Genomic DNA, 16,698 nt, shown 5'->3' with positions numbered 1-16,698 from the left:
CACTTTTCCAAAATATACCTGGGAGTTCTCGCACTCTTCTATTTATAGGGGCGAGGCTTCTGATCGGACGGCTGAGAGGAGTCTACGCGGCAGCAGATCCGAAGAGAAGGCACATGGCTCACACATGCGAGGGTCCAGGTGCGGGCTTCTGATTGGACCGAGGTCTAGATCCGAGGGTTGGGTTCGTGGCGGTACGTGCGAAGCTCGGATACGTCAAGAAAGGGCACGCGTCGGACTCCTACTGGACTGCGCTTCGGATGCAAGGGCATGCGACACGCCTCGCCAACTGGCTTCGGTGACTCAGCAATTCCAGACACGTGGCGCGTTATGAGCAAGGGTGACGTGGCCGTAGTCCCACCATGCGAAATTTCTCGGATTTGGCATATTTTCTCGATTTTTGTGCCAAAAATTCTAAAATCCATAACTTTCGCATACGGGCTCCTTTTTTGACGTTCTTTATATGCACGCGTAGGTAAAATTACGCTCTACAACTTTCATTTAGACTTTGTCGGCCAATTTTGACTTTAATTTTTATATTATTATTTTTAACAGACCGGGACAGGAAATCCGTTAAACGTTCATAACTTCTTCATCTGACGTCCGTTTTCGTCTGTCTTTTTACCATTGTACTCCTATTGACGAGACCTTCGATTCTAGTTTAGGTTGTGTCGGCTAAAAATCACTCGATCTAAAATTTGAGCTTTTAGTTGTCTACTGCTAAGCTGAAATTTAGAAAAATCATAACTTCCTCATACGAAGTCAGATTTGGACGTTCTTTTTATGCATACTCTCGGTTTAACGAATACTAAGACTTTCATTTAGATCAATAATGCTAAAAAGTAGTTTATCAAAAACTTACTTTTTACGTCATTCGGCGCCGTGCCGGTTTTGTTGTGGAACTTCGACCGGTCATAACTTCTTCGTTATAACTCGGATTTCAGTATTCTTTATATTTCCGGAATCTTTTTCGCGACCACTACAACTTTCTTAATAGATATCAGCTTTATTTAATATTTATTTTTGACGCTTATTTTTTATTTTTAATTAATTAATTCCTAATAATTAAGCATAAAACACATAATTCCTTTTTCATTTCTTCAAAATGAGTTACAAAAATTGACTTATACTATTACATCATCATTAATGCCTATCTTAGAAACACGGGCGTTACATAACTCGCCAAGTTGTTCTTTAACTCGTCGAGTTTCTCCATTAGATGCACAAATCGGGAAAACTCGCATTGACTCGCTGAGTTCACGTAATGAACTCGTCGAGTTAACTAGGAATCCAACAGCTTAATGCATTAAGCTGTTTCCATCGAATTTACGAGCTTCAAATCTCAGATCTCCTTCAAAATGATGTCTAGAAGGGTAAAGTTTCCAACTTTACCCTTAGGAACCATCCAAGTTGAGTCTAACCCAAACCCTATACTTACTGGAGTGATGCTTAACCCATTAAGCCCTTAAAATCTCAAACAAAGTCCTAATATGCAGATATGGTCCCCTAAGGTTGAGAAATCACGTAAAGTTTTCAACTTTACGTCCATGCATGTTAAAGGAACCCTAAGACTCGAAATGAGTTTAATAAAGGACTTAATGCATAAATGGGACATAAAACCTAGTAAAGTTTGCAATTTTCATGGATGTTAGACTTTTTTTTTTTTTTTTTTTTTTTTTTTGTTCGGGACCATATATGTTTAAACCGACTACATCAATATATTAAAAAAGTATTTTGCTTTTTACAAAAGAAACTATTCACTTAATACTATTTAAGTAAATTTGCACTTTAATAAGGTATAATTTCTAGTATTTGGTACATAAGTTTCTATATATAATAATGATACTAAAAAGAACACATGAAGCTTTAATTTGGCTTATGCAAAAGACGTGATGATGTGACAAAAGAAACTATTCACTTAATACTATTTAAGTAAATTTGCACTTTAATAAGGTATAATTTCTAGTATTTGGTACACAAGTTTCTATAGATAATAATGATACTAAAAAGAGCACATGAAGCTTTAATTTGGCTTATGCAAAAGACGTGTTCATGTGATATAAAAAGCTCCCGGCGAGGATCGAACTCGCGACCTTTCGCTTACGAAGCGAACGCACTACCACTATGCTACGGAAGCAGTTGATTGGAAATTATATTTTTAAATATATATTGTAGTTGTTAAACGATGGCTTAAACAATCATTCACTTCACTCTCCCAAATCCCAATGTTCTTACGATAAAATCCAGAGACCAGTAGTCCACTGTCTTCCAGTGTAAAACTCGGATCGTCATTTTCCCGATCCGGTGTTTTACTCGAGTGTTTATTCGACTCATATGATCTGATTTCGTTTTAATCAATTGCCTCTCTTATCCATTTCAATTGTCATGTGATTGGAATCTCATTTTGCTGCTTATTACTCACTGAATCGCGGAAACCCTAACGTACACGTACAACTAGTAAGTTCAAAAATTGGTTACATCGCATGCTCGTTAATTGTTATGTTCATTTGTACCTGATAATGTACGGTGTACCGGATTTTTCATGACAATAAGTTCAAGGTTTTTGTGTGGAATGGATGTAGTGATTATATGAGCGATTTAGGGATTAGGATTTGTCATTTTTGTTAGTTGGTTCAAGCAATTGGGTTTAATTTTTCTTTTCTTCTTGAATTGGTTGGAAACGAAGTGATATGAAGTTGATAACATGAGCGATGGAGGAGGTGGAGAGAGTTCAAGAATTAATAATTCTACATTGAAGAAGAGGACGAAGAAAGACGAATTTACAGAGTCACTCGCACGAATTGCAGTGGCCCAAATATGTGAGAGTGTAGGGTTTCGCGGGTTTCAACAGTCCGCACTTGATACATTATCTGATATAACCTGCAAATATATTCAGGACATTGGCAAGACGTCCAATTTCTATGCCAATTTGGCAGGTAGAACGGAAAGCAACATGTTTGATATAGTTCATGGGCTAGAAGATTTGGGGCTTTCACAGGGATTTACAGGTGCTTCCGACATTGATCATTGTTTTTCAGAATCCGGGATTATAAAAGAGATTTCTCAGTATATTGGTGTCTCTGAAGAAGTAGGATTCGCGTATTCTATTCCCCCTTTTCCTGTAATTAAAGAACGGCTTCCAATACCAAGTTTCTTTCATGCTGGAAAGACACCCCCAGTGGATCATATCCCCCCTTGGTTACCCTGTTTCCCTGATCCCAATACGTATACTACCTTGGCTTCAGATAGTACTGAACAAACTGAAACAAGACATGATAGAGTTGACCAAGATCAGAAGGTCATGGGGCTGCCATTGCTGAATAATCCTTTTCTTGCATTTCCACTAGAATGTGGAGAGAAGGAGGTTTCTTTGGTTTCTCTTCCTGCTAGACTTGTGGAAGAAGAAGTGGCCAGAAATCATAGTTTATGGGCAAAACATTTGTCTGAATTGGGGTCATTTGCTCCTGTGATTCATGGGTTTAACAGCAGAGATGCTGATAATGAGGAAAGTAGGAAAGATATTGTTGTAGAAAGAAGTCGTTCAGTGCAATTAAAGTTTCAAATCAGCAAGACATGCTCAGGAAATTTGGAAGCCATGTCTTGGTTTACTACAGATGATGAGTTGAGGGATGACAAGAAAAGAAGAAAAGAGAAAATTCTGATGGAGTTGTTAGAAAATGGAAAGCATACTGAAATGATGCAGATGTAAATTAGGAAGATTAACATAGCAGGATCGTTCCCACTAACATGATTTTGGAGGTATGTTTGCTGTTTCAGTAATGACGATTCTTTTAAATTTAGATTTTTTACTTTTTGTGTATTGTTTTATTTCCTTACCCATGTTGTCTATACATTTGGGCTCTTGCCAAGTGTTAAGTTTTATGCTTCTCTTTGTTATAAACAGAACATGTTACTTCATTCAGTCTCACCATACATTAGTATCACATTGTCTTAAATTGTACAATGATACTCATAAATATCTCACTCAAGGAGATGATGTTTTCTCTAGATGAACAGAAGACATTCCTGGTGGCGTTCCAGGCAACCCTTGACTTGGCTGAAATGGGAATGGAGGGAATGGTGGAAGCAATGCTGGTGGCGGCAATGATGGTGGGGGCGGAGATTGAATGAGATTTGGTTGCTGTTGGATTGGTGGAAACGGCAGTGAAGGGAAGAATGATGGTGGTGGAGGTGGTGGCGGTGTGAAGAACTGAGTGAATGTAGATGGTGACGGCTGGAATTGGTCATACATGGAATCCGGTGGTGGCTGTAATGGCACTGGATCGAACATGGAATCAGGCGGTGGCTGAAAATCCGGTGTGAACATTGTATCTGGTGGTGGTTGGGGATCAGGAACGAACATGGAATCCGGTGGTGGCTGGAATGGGAACATTGGAATCGCTGAAGGTGGCTGGAATGGAAACACTGGAACCGGTGAAGGTTGTTGAAACTGGTAAGGCAATGGTAGCCCGAAAGCATTTGTGTCTGCTAAATCATTATAGTCCATTGTTGTTTCCGCTCCAATAGGCGATGGGAATGGGGTTCCAGTTCTAATTCCATCGTCGGAATTCTTGTTTCTTGTTTCCGTTTGACATTCCCTCGGTTGTTTCCTTGGCCGGAATGTAAAAATCCCAGCTGAAAAAATACGATTTCCCGGGGTTTTTGCCTTGAGTGTAATTGACGATTCAGTTGATGTGGCAACCACCGGACAATCCGGTTGATTACTTCTAATCAACTTAACTGAACACTCCCTGATTTTATCCGTAACCGCATAAGGCAGTTTAACTGTAAACTCGCCTTTCCAATTCGTTTTCACTTCCTCTCGGAATTGCGATTCCATTCCGCTTGCCCCAACCCCGTTCCCACCACATTCCACCACCACCGATGCACCTAAACACAGAATCCAAATCACCATTAACCATTAGTAATGGGCTGTTTTTTTTTTTTTTTTTTCCTCATCAAGTTACGAGTCTTGTGTGTATAAAGTGGCTAAACAAGTAATAATGTCTGTATGTATGGATAAAATGATTTATAAATAGTTCTGTTTCTTTTCTAAACTAATCTATCTATTAGGCCGATTTACCAATTTACCTTTACATTACAAAAAAACAAATTTCTCAATCGTCTGTCAATTTTAATGTGAAAAGTTAAGAAAGAAAAATATGAGAAATAGGTAAAGAGTTAGTCTTGATGTATTAAGCATTTTTTTTGGCTCAACTCGGTAAGCTCATTAAGTAAGAAAAAAAAATCGTAAAACAATTACACAAAACTTACCCGAAATGAAGTGACTCGAATGGGAAAAATCTCGATTGAAGCAAGTGTCGCAATAAACAATACCAACAAGTGTAGTGGGGTTAGCCTCGGATACAACTTTCAAAGTCAAACATAGGGTCAACACTATGTTCAAACAAACCCAAGACAACATTCTCGAAACAATCATTACTCTTTGCATAGAATAGAATTACCACAAATTTTTTATAGAGGAAACTCTTAACATTTTGTCGATCGAATATGGTTTGGTCAAAATATAGTTCTTACTGATTTAACTCTCTTAGATAATAATACAAATGTTTGTGTTTGTATGCATGTATATTTCTTGGTTGTCTATTGGTTGCCAACGTGTATTGAGCCATGAGGCCAGTTGTTGGTTCACATGAATGTTATGGTACATTTCAAAACCCAAAACTTACAAATATAATTTTATTATTATATATTAAAAAAAGAAAAAAATGAAGCAAAAAGGCTACAGAAGTTCGCTGTCATAAAATGTAAGAAGTTGCTTCACGTGATTATGCCAAGCTGCAACGTTTTGTCCATCTACAGTTACCCAATCAACAACTGTTGATGCTGGTTGTTCCCACCATTCATCAAGCTGCATCAAAATTACATCTCATTCAGCTTTATATAAAAAAAAAATTAAAGATTTTATTAAAAAGAATGGAAAAATCGATGCTTACCAAACCACTAACATATTTGCAATCCTCCAGTGATTTCTGAGCATTTGAAACTCCATTTTTTAACTCAGGCATCCACTTTTCTGAAACTATATCCATTTGTTCAGAAGCCAAATCTAAACAGTAATTCGTTGTCCTGAAAGATATAAACAATGTAAAGGGTGTACAAAAAAAAGAACTATAAATATATATAGACACAAAATAATTAATATATTACCCTTTATATTCTTTTTGAGTATGATAAGCATGATTTAATAATGTGTGACCACTTTCAACAAGTTCCTTTTTTGTATGGACCATATTTATAGCATTTGATAAGTCCTCCAATAAACAAGCCTCGGACCCACGCAACTTTAAACAAAATTCCATTGATTCCAACACGGATGCTAGGCTAGCTTCTGAACCTTCCACACCTAAATTACAGGAAATAGCAACGTACTTATTATTATTATTATTATTATTATTTACAAAATCTAAAAAAAAAAAAAACTAAGGTACATTTGCCTATATAGGCAAAAAGAGTATTGAACATACCTGCAGGATACTGAAAGGCTGCAGAAACACGGGAAATGGAAGGAATTGCAGAAGGATCTCCTGCACCAGCTCTTGCTGTAAGTAGAGTGGCATTCTTTTCTGCAATAGCAACTGCTTCGGGTCCAGTGGGCCCGTTTGGAATCATGGATTCCAACAGTGCTTGTGGAGTTGATGGAAGCATGTAAAGAGTATTATCAGGTATGCGAAAAAAGGCTGAAGCTTCTTTATCAATAAGATCTTTTGTGTTGTTTGTTATGTTGATAACAACTCCACATTCTGGAATGATGGTATTTGATGCATGCTCTCTTGCAATCAAAGGTTGTTGACTCCAGAATGCAGCAGCATCCATGTTTGCTTTCATAAGAGTGTTACAGATGAACTTAAGCTCTGATCTTCTACTATCAAATTCTTCAATTTTCTTCCACTTTTTCTTTAAAGAATCTTCAGCTTCCTTTCTATCTTCACACAACATGTTCAAACGCTGAACTTCAGACATCAAAGTGGCCAAGCTCGCCTTTAATCCAGCAGCTTCTCTTTCCATGGCCCACACCTCCAGCTGTACAAACAGAAAACAGTTAATTAAGAGGCATTTGAAAGGTTTGTTTAACTTGTATTACCTCCAACTGTCTGAGACTACTCATGTTCTGTGAAAAAGAGTCTTCATCATCACTTCCATACAGACGCTTTTGAAGTTTCTGGAATGCACTTTTAGCCTCTGCAGCTTTATTGAGTTGATCTTCAGTAGCCACAAATTGTTGAACATGTGCTTTCTGTAAACATGAAGATGCATTCGCTTCCATAAATAAAGATAAATGGCATATGTTGTGAAGGGTATAAAGGAGAGAGAAAGATACCTGTCTTTCAAGAAGTTGATTTTGAGTTCCTTTTGAAGCAATATTACCATTACCATAAAGTTGCAACTGTAATGGTGAGCTGGCATCAGGGGAAGCATCCATTACCCTGTTGTTCTCATACTTGTACCTTAATGTTTCTGCATCGGCTTTAATGTCAATCTTCTCTGTTTCTTTAGCAATTAAAGATTTCAACTTTTGAGTGTAAGTGATTAAAGATAGAAGCAACTGAGGAGGACTTTTGAGACAGTTATGAATCACATCTTGGATTTCATCAGGTATGTCTCCATCAACATCAATCCCTAACTTTGCAGCTTCTTGTTGTGGGTTTGAATGAATACCAATTCCTTCGTATGCAGGAAAGGAATTATGGATCTTTTCTGTTATATGCACTGCAAGCCATTCACATGCCTTGCTTATATTCCTTTCCTTGTTCGTTTCATTTAGAAATGTGTCTTCTTGTTTGGAAGAATCAGCCTCCAGTCTCTGAGAATCCTTTGCTTGATTAACATAGGAAGAAAGACGCTTATGATACTGGGAGAATATTCTAATTGCTTCATCACACTGTTGATTATAAGCTTCCAATGTCACCTGTTTATGCCTACACTATGAACGAGAACATGTATTATACTCCACATTAAGAATGGGATTAGTTTTCAGTACAACAAACCTGTAATTTGATCGTTCATCAAGCATTCTTTTGCGGTCTGCCTCTTCACGTGAAACCTCTAACATTCGTGCCTTTAACTCCTTCCTTTGGCGTCTCACAATACGCCTCAACCTCTCCACTTCCTTTTCAGCTGAATCTCTTTCCTGTAGAGCTGTCTCTCTGTTATTGATGTCCCCTGCATTCGTGCTTTCAATCCTTCCCTTTGGTTTCTCTTTCCTCCTAGCTCCTCTAGTCCCTTTCCCAACCTCGCCATTTTTGCTAGATTCTGTACTGTCATGGCCACTAGCGTTGTCTTCTCTACCATGGACGAGGATGTTACGCCGGATATCATTAACCGTCTTCACCGATTTAACCCTCTTTAATAGAAAATTAAAAACAGGGATCATATTCCCACGACAAACCCTACGAATTGCGTCAGATGATGGCATTGATGCCTTACTCGAAGCCATGTAAGGGCCTAGAGGTCTATATCCCATTTCCTTCTGAAGCCAATCTAATATGGCTTCTGGCTGGGCGACAGAGCTCGTCGACGAGCTCTGCATTTTTGCGAGAAACCCAAAAAACTAGGGTTTTAAAATACCAATTTGACTAATTTGACACTGAATTGGACGCCTCAATATATAGAATTTCAATGATCAAGTCGGGTAGTGGAACAAAAACGCTATGATCGGTTGAGAAATTAAGAAAGTTATGGAAAGCAAGTAGATCTGAAGATGTTGGTGGGTTTCGCCGGCAATTCACAAGGTTTTAGATCGAATGGAAAAAGTTATTGAAAGATATTACAGCGTGTAGTTGCTCCACTGGTCGGGAAATTGATCGGAGTTGTTGACAATGAGCGATCTGAGTATGACTCTGAATGTTCAAATGGAATGTCCCGCCCGTAATCGTGAAATGGTTTTGGATTCCACCACATTCTTCCTATTGTTACCGGACATCGCCATCGCATGCATTTTAGATTTTAGATTTTAGCTATAGATAATTAGATATTTACTTTTTAGTAAATTGCAAAAATGGCATGGTGTTTTGTACTTTTTTTCCTAGTTAAAAGCCTAAAAGAGAATCTTACGAGTTATCCATTACAAAAACATTAGGTAAAATTTTATAATATAAACAAAAAATTATGTTTCGGAAGTATATTACTATAGGAGGATATAATAAGGCTTTATAAAAGTTACATGAAATAAGAAGTGGCCCTTAAAGTTCCATGATGTATTGAGATAGTATTATACTTAAATATTATATATTACGATTACGATTACGATATCAAGGTGGTCTATTGATGATCATTTGAAATTTAAACATTCCACAATGAAATGGATGTGAAGTTTGAATCTCACTAGCTTCAACTTTATGGTGGTCTATTGTTAAAAAAAATTGTTATATATTGAAATAATTTTATTGTTATAAAATGATATATAGAGATCAAGTAATTTGCTTTACCTTATAGAATGAAATGTGTGCAATTAAAATAAGGATATAAAACTGTATATTATGACTATGAGAAAATCATAATGATTATTTTTCACATTCAAAATAACATCGTAAGCATGAATCATCTATTATTTTCGAAATACCAAATATAAGGACATATTATATTATATAAGGTTTTTACGTCTTTCCCTTCCTCATGTCCCTACATCTGACACCCTAAATTCATGCATGAATGTTTAATGTAAATGCTCGACTTAACATTCTAATGTAACTCTTATGAGACTCCTCTTAACTATGAATGGCCCTACTCAAACATCAATATGATATTGTCACTACTCATGTGACCAAGCGTATAAGTCCATACTTTAAAAAAAAAACTATGAACATTGGCCCCTACTTAAGAAACCAAACATAAATGACTACTTAATCAACCACATGTCGTTGTCCCTACTTAAGAGACCAAGTGAACTCCACTCTCTTCATGTGCATTGAATGACTATGACAAACTCTAAATATTACTTTAGAAAGAGGCTTGAAATTCCAAGGTCTTCTTCTTGATATACTCAATTCTTTAAATCACTATCAGTAAGTTATTTAACTCAATTCTTTAAATCACTATCAGTAAGTTATTTAACTCCATTCTAATAGTACATTAGAATCTGAATCATGTGTAGAAAACTCATATCTAATGAGTAAAACACATAACCAAAATCATTGTTTGGAGTTCAACCTATGTAAGACTAAACTTTAATTTCTTAATGTATGTGTTCGGACTAGCTTAGAGCTACAATAAAGAAGGCTGACCATTACGGTTGTCTAAAAAGATGCGTTATTTTGGAATTTGTTTTTAGACATGTGTTTTTTGTTAGCGGGTTATTATTATTATTATTATTATTGTTGTGTTTTGTATAATAGCTTTTCATTGATATATTTGTTCGGCCCATTGGCTTCCTCTAATGTATTCATATATATACTGTGAATTAATAATAGATGGGTTTTTTATGGGAAAATACAAACAATCTCATGGTATCAGAGCGATAACAATTTCCTTGTAAACCCTACTTGACGGCCGTTCTTCTGTCGTTCGACCTCTTCTCATTTTCTCATCTTATCAATTCTATCTTCTATTCTAATATTCTCATTCTAGTCTGTCTCTGCTATACGTGTTCTCAATATGTCAGGAAACAACTCGTCTGATAAACCTACATCTACCATTAACATTAAACATGTTGTACCCCTTGTTCTTGACCTGGAGCAGATGAACTATGACATATGAAGAGAGCTTTTTGAGATTCATTGCATAGGATATGGGGTAGACGATCATCTCCGCCCTGTTGAACCAGTCAAAGCATCATCAGAAAAGGAAACACTAGAGTCAACATCGGCTAAGGATGCATGGCTTCGTATGGATTCAATCATCAAATCTTGGCTCTATGGTACTCTCTCCATCTCTCTGTTGAACATGATTTTTAAGAAACAAGCAACAGCCCTTGAGATTTGGGAAAGCCTTGAGAAAGTTTTTCATGACAACAAGGCTTCAAAGATCATCCAAATTGACAGGGAGCTTCGTAACGTCTCAATCGGAAACTCGACAATCACTGAATATTGTAACAAGATCAAGTCACTTGCTGATCGTCTTGAACACATGGGTTCCAAAGTTCCAGAAATTAATCTAGTTGCCTATATGTTGAACGGGCTCACTTCAAAGTATCGACATGTGGTAATAAACATAAGACATCGAGATCCACCGTTGTCTTTTTGGGATGCTCGTTCTATCTTGGTTCTTGAAGAACAGGAGATGATACAGGAAGAAAAGAAAGAGGCCTCTCTCACTCATATGGATCATGCTTCGTCTCAAATTGCCCTAAACACTGAGACCTCAAACCACACTTCTAATTACCGTGGTGGCTTCCGTGGTGGACGAGGGGGTCGTAATTATCGAGGTGGCCGGGGCGGTGGTCGCAATGGTGGTCGAAACAACTACAACAACTACCATAATAATGGTAGTAAATTTAATGGTGGCTCTAATAACTTTTCTAATGCAGGTGGTCAACAGAATCAAAATCGCAATGGAAGTGCATGGGCTTATGGGTGGTTTCAAGTACACCAGCCCACTCACGGGTCTTCTCAGCCGGGTCTTCTACCTAGTCCATTGGTTGCTCCATTTCAGTCCAGCACTCCGTTTCAGTCCAGCACTGGTCCCAAACAGCCTCTGACCCAACACACATCAGCCCACCAGCATCAGTTTTTTAGCCCACCTACAACCCCTGTTCAGCAGGCCTTCTACTCGACACATCAGGTTCACCAGCCACATAACGAGCCTAATACATTGCCTCAAATGTTTAATACGATGACTCTAAATGACCCGGGGCAAAGTGATTGGTACATGGATACCGGGGCCACATCGCACCTTCACTCAAGTGCAGGTATACTCAAGTCCGTTTCTGATAAAAATAGTAATTTTCCTTCATCTGTTATAGTAGGGGACGGATCATCTATGCCTGTAATTAAAATGGGACACACCACTCTTCCGCATCAAAATCCGTATCGCACTCTTACACTTAAAAATGTTTTGATTACTCCATCTATTATTAAAAATCTTATTTCTGTCCGTCGTTTTGTTCGTGAAAATATGTGTACCATTGAGTTTGACCCGTTTGGATTTTCTGTGAAGGATTTCCGCACCAAACAAATTCTCATGCGATGTGATAGCACTGGGGATCTCTATCCTGTTACAATCCTGACTCCTCAAGCTTGTGTCTCCATTGCTCCCTCTCTTTGGCATCAACGTCTTGGACATCCGGGACATCACATTTTTCAAAATTTGGTTAATAATGGTTTTATTTCAAGTTCATCTAATAAAGACTCTAGTCTATGTCATGCATGTCAAAAGGGCAAACACATTAGATTGCCTTTTAATTCTTCGAGTTCTGTTTCGTCTTTTCCTTTTGAATTGGTACATTCTGATGTTTGGACCTCTCCTATTGAGAGCACAAGTGGTCCTAAATATTATGTCTTGTTTCTAGATGATTTTTCTCACTATGTTTGGGTTTATCCATTGCGTAACAAATCTGATGTGTTTGATAAATTTGTGATTTTCCGTGAGTTTGTTAAAAATCAGTTTCAAACAGATATTAAATCACTTCAATGTGATAACGGGGGTGAATACAACAACAAAAAATTTCATCAATTGTTCGATCAAAATGGCATTCTAATGCGTTTTTCATGTCCTTATACATCCCAACAGAACGGAAAATCTGAGCGTATGATTCGCACTCTTAACAATGGTATACGTGGTCTTCTTTTTCATGCTCGACTTCCTCCCACATTTTGGGTCGAAGCTCTACACATGTCATCACATCTTATAAACATTCTTCCTTCAACCACTCTTCACCATGACACCCCCTTTCATAAACTTTACAAAACTCAACCAAGTCATGATCACCTACGGGTGTTCGGGTGTCTATGTTTTCCACATATTGTTACACCTCATAAATTAGCACCACCCTCCACTCCGTGCATTTTTCTTGGTTACCCGACTAATCACAAGGGTTACCGGCACCTTAACCTTGACACAAATGAAATCATTATCTCTCGCCATGTGGTATTCGATGAAACAGTATTTCCTTTTGGCTCCATGACGCCTAATATCGCACCTTCATACTCGTTTCTCGACAATGAAAACAACACCTCGTATCTTCCTTATCATGTCTTGTTTCCATCATTCTCTCATGGTGATACACCTCCCTCAACTCCTCCAGCATCTCCTAGTGGAGTCATTGATCAACCAACTATCGATCAGCCTAGTGAGTCTGATTCCTCTACCAGTACGCCAAGCCCAACTGTGCTTGGTCCATCTGTTGCTGATTCATCAGTGTCAGGATTCTCTCCGCTCCACAATCCTTCTCAATCGGCCACCTCGTCTCCTATGTCTGAGTCCCCTCCGAGTGTCACACCTACTCGATCTCAACATCCCATGCTTACCCGATCTAAATTGGGTATCTCTAAACCAATCCGTAAACTAAATTTACACATAGATTCTACATCTCCTGTTCCTAAAAATTATTTACAGGCTTTTAATGATCCTAACTGGCTTAATGCGATGAAAGAAGAATATACTGCTCTTATCTCAAATAATACTTGGGTTCTAGTTCCACGACCACCCGATGCTAATGTTACTAATTGTATTTGGCTGTTTAAGAAGAAATTAAATGCAGATGGTTCATTGTCTAGATATAAAGCTCGTCTTGTTGCAAATGGAAGTAGCCAGAGACCTGGTATTGATTGTGATGAGACGTTCAGTCCGGTCGTTAAACCTGTTACCATCCGTACGATTTTAAGCATTGTTGTCATGCACCATTGGCCCATTCGCCAACTTGATGTGAAGAATGCTTTTCTTCACGGTCACCTTCAGGAAACTGTATACATGCAACAACCTCCAGGGTTTCGGGACCCTTCTAGATCGGATCATGTTTGCTTGTTGAAAAGATCGTTATATGGTCTTAAACAAGCACCGCGAGCTTGGTTTCAGCGTTTTGCGATGTTTCTCACACATATTGGTTTTGTGCATAGCAGGTGTGATTCTTCACTATTCATTTACAGACAGGGATCTCATATGGCGTATATCCTCCTCTATGTGGATGACATAGTTCTCACTGGATCCTCTTCTCAGCTCCTGAATCACATCATTTCTCTTTTTAGTGTTGAGTTTTCTATGTCTGATCTCGGTGACTTACATTATTTTCTGGGTATTTCTGCTACTCGCTCCACCACTGGTCTATTTTTGTCTCAACATAAATATGCCAATGAGATCCTTGATCAGGCTAAGATGCTTAACTGTAAATCAGCTCGCACTCCAGCTGATATGTCATCTAAGCTTGATGGTTCGGGTCCTCCAGTTGATGATCCTACTTTGTATCGCAGTATTGCTGGTGCTCTTCAGTATCTCACATTTACGAGACCAGATATCACATATGCAGTACAACAGATATGTCTTTATATGCATGACCCGCGAGAACCTCACTTTACAGTTCTGAAACTGTAACGTCCCAAAATTCAAGACCAAAAATTTCTTTTAATAAAACATTACTTTAAGCAAAGACATCATTCCAAAACATAATCTGAGTATAAGTTTTCAAAACACATGTTCATTATCAGAGTAAACATTCCCAGGCTGACTAATCTATGGTGTGTGCCATGCGATCACCCCGAGCTCCTCCCTCCGCTACCGGAAGTACCTGAAAACAAAACTGAAAACCGTAAGCACGAAGCTTAGTGAGTTCCCCACCTTACCACATACCATGTATAACCACATACTGCACATACTGGGCCATGCCTGCTATCCGGGGCCTCACCCCCTACTTCAGGCCTCGCCCGCTACAACGGCCCCACCGCTCCAGGCCCCGCCTGGCTTCGAGCCCCGCTCGGATACATATCTGTTTCACTTAGGCCTCGCCTGACACAGGGCCCCGCCCACTAACATATAATAGCACATACACATATCACATAACATCACATAAGGTAAACATATACTAACAACTCTTGTTCTAAGGCCTCGTCTATCTCTGGGCCCCGCCCGTGTCCTGCTACTGATGATTCATGGAACCTCGTCCACATTCCTGCTGATAGTGAGATACGGGCCCATCCCACCCTCACTCCTTTCCTAACTTGGGCCTCGCCCCTGGACTGCTGCTACTGAGATGTGGAACACCATCCACACTCTGCTATTGGTGAGATACGGGACCTCGCCCACACTCACCTCCCTACCAGGCACATATAAGTATCACACAGACAACAAGTATAAACTATCACATAAACCATTTCTTGGGCACCCGCCCTCTATCATTGGACCTCGTCCGAATATCATACTAGCATACTATGCCTAGGGCTGACCCCCGGGTCTTCTACTCATAACTACATGGGTCGGCATTGTGGCCGTAGACCCATTCACACAAAGGGAAACTCACTTGATACTGCTGAACTGTTGCTGCTAATCCCTTTGACCGCTACCTGACCACTGACTCCGAACTGCTGCTCCACTAGCTCCCCGAGCTACCAATATCAACATAACACTTAGACTAACTGACCTTCAAAGGTCAACCAAGTCAACTCTTGCCAAAGTCAAAGTCCTGGCCAAAGTCAACCTTCCAGGTCAACCCTACTCGCCGAGTCTACTGATTCCCGAATCCTGTCCTGTCCAACTCACTGAGTCCTTGCTCGACTCGCTGACTCGAGTCTTAACTCGAAGGGTTTGGGACTACACGACCTGACTCGCCGAGTCTAAGAGCAGACTTGCCGAGTCCAAGGCAATCTTCATCCAACTCGCCGAGTTCATGCCCATCTTCAACCGACTCGACGAGCTATTCATCCCACTCGTCGAGTTCCTCCTCATCTTCAAGCTACTCGCCGAGTCCACTCGAAGGACTTGTCGAGTCCATTAAGATCTACTTACATGCAGAGGACTTTCGAGTCATGCATGGACTCCAGACTGTAGACTTACCCTTCCCAATCCTATTCTCCACGTAAAGTTGCAAACTTTACGTGCAAAGATGGAGATCTAAGCAAAATACACCATGAACTAGGGTTTAAGACCAAGAGGCTCCAAAATCCACCCAATGGCTGTTACTTTACGGGATTCTAAACCAAAACAAGCATGGATCTGAGGTAGCAACCTCAGATCTGGACCTCAAGCTCGAAATTGATCTTGGACGTGGCTTAAAAGCCCCAAAACTCATAACCAAAGAAGATCTAAAGGAGGGAAACGAATTAATACCTTCAAATGCTCTGAAATGTTCCCCAAACTTCGGATCCAAGGCCACTCCTTGAAGCTTCAAAGATTCCCACTTCTTCTTCTTCTTCTAAATCACTCAAAAATGGCTAAAAGCTTGAATGAGCACAATGGAGGCTTAGGGTGCGGCGTTATGGGTGTGGGAGACAGTAAAGGAGCCCTAGGAAGAAGAATGAGGCGATTAAATAGGCTCCAAGCCCCGGATTTAGGGTTTTCCTCGCACAAACCAGACTCGCCGAGTCACCTTGGCCGACTCGCCGAGTCGGTCACTTACTCCTCGAATCGGATCCCGCTCGGACTCGCCGAGTCCCTCCTTGGACTCGTCGAGTCGACCCCTAAACTTAGGGTTTTCTTTCCTTTCTTGGCCTTCAAAACTTTGGGTGTTACAACTCTCCCCCACTTAAATTAAACTTCGTCCTCGAAGTTTGTCATAGCCCACCACCTGCGATCCGCCTCCAATACCCACCAATTATC

At 39.5% G+C, this 16,698-nt stretch overlaps 3 protein-coding genes and 1 non-coding gene across 4 annotated transcripts; 1 reads left to right on the top strand and 3 right to left on the bottom strand.

The window, feature by feature from the left end:
- Window positions 1-2,062: 2,062 nt before the first annotated feature.
- Window positions 2,063-2,134, bottom strand: TRNAT-CGU (transfer RNA threonine (anticodon CGU)). Its single transcript has one exon. It is a non-coding gene; the product is annotated as a tRNA-Thr (tRNA).
- Window positions 2,135-2,227: 93 nt separating this feature from the next.
- On the top strand, window positions 2,228-5,054 carry LOC111920088 (transcription initiation factor TFIID subunit 8). The gene is made up of 2 exons (XM_023915671.3): window positions 2,228-3,756; window positions 4,007-5,054. The coding sequence occupies exon 1, from the start codon at window positions 2,702-2,704 to the stop codon at window positions 3,704-3,706; it is 1,005 nt and encodes a 334-aa protein (XP_023771439.1). The 5' UTR covers window positions 2,228-2,701; the 3' UTR covers window positions 3,707-3,756; window positions 4,007-5,054.
- On the bottom strand, window positions 3,983-4,912 carry LOC111920100 (leucine-rich repeat extensin-like protein 5). The gene has a single exon (XM_023915684.1). It carries the CDS (start codon window positions 4,910-4,912, stop codon window positions 3,983-3,985), a length of 930 nt encoding a protein of 309 aa, XP_023771452.1.
- Window positions 5,055-5,512: 458 nt separating the features above from the next.
- LOC111920087 (AUGMIN subunit 5) lies at window positions 5,513-8,958 on the bottom strand. Its single transcript, XM_023915669.3, has 7 exons — window positions 8,007-8,958; window positions 7,340-7,937; window positions 7,103-7,255; window positions 6,486-7,041; window positions 6,169-6,364; window positions 5,955-6,087; window positions 5,513-5,869 (listed from the first exon to the last, which is right to left on the bottom strand). The coding sequence occupies exons 1-7, from the start codon at window positions 8,546-8,548 to the stop codon at window positions 5,741-5,743; spliced, it is 2,307 nt and encodes a 768-aa protein (XP_023771437.1). The 5' UTR covers window positions 8,549-8,958; the 3' UTR covers window positions 5,513-5,740.
- Window positions 8,959-16,698: the final 7,740 nt, after the last annotated feature.

The sequence above is a fragment of the Lactuca sativa genome, chromosome 2 (genome assembly GCF_002870075.4).
Source record: "Lactuca sativa cultivar Salinas chromosome 2, Lsat_Salinas_v11, whole genome shotgun sequence".
Lineage (NCBI taxonomy): Eukaryota > Viridiplantae > Streptophyta > Magnoliopsida > Asterales > Asteraceae > Lactuca > Lactuca sativa.
Note: the sequence above shows the minus strand (reverse complement) of the source record. Positions and strands in the feature narration are given on the sequence as shown.

What these genes read in the sequence shown, in the direction of transcription:
- LOC111920088 (XM_023915671.3), top strand. Translation starts at nt 2,702, where the DNA reads ATGAGCGATGGAGGAGGTGGAGAGAGTTCAAGAATTAATAATTCTACA.
- LOC111920100 (XM_023915684.1), bottom strand. Translation starts at nt 4,912, where the DNA reads ATGGTGATTTGGATTCTGTGTTTAGGTGCATCGGTGGTGGTGGAATGT.
- LOC111920087 (XM_023915669.3), bottom strand. Translation starts at nt 8,548, where the DNA reads ATGCAGAGCTCGTCGACGAGCTCTGTCGCCCAGCCAGAAGCCATATTA. An exon ending in AGCCTTTCAGTATCCTGCAG is followed by an intron (nt 6,365 to 6,485) that starts GTATGTTCAATA and finishes CCTGTAATTTAG; the next exon opens with GTGTGGAAGGTTCAGAAGCT. An exon ending in ACTCAAAAAGAATATAAAGG is followed by an intron (nt 6,088 to 6,168) that starts GTAATATATTAA and finishes TATATCTTTCAG; the next exon opens with GACAACGAATTACTGTTTAG.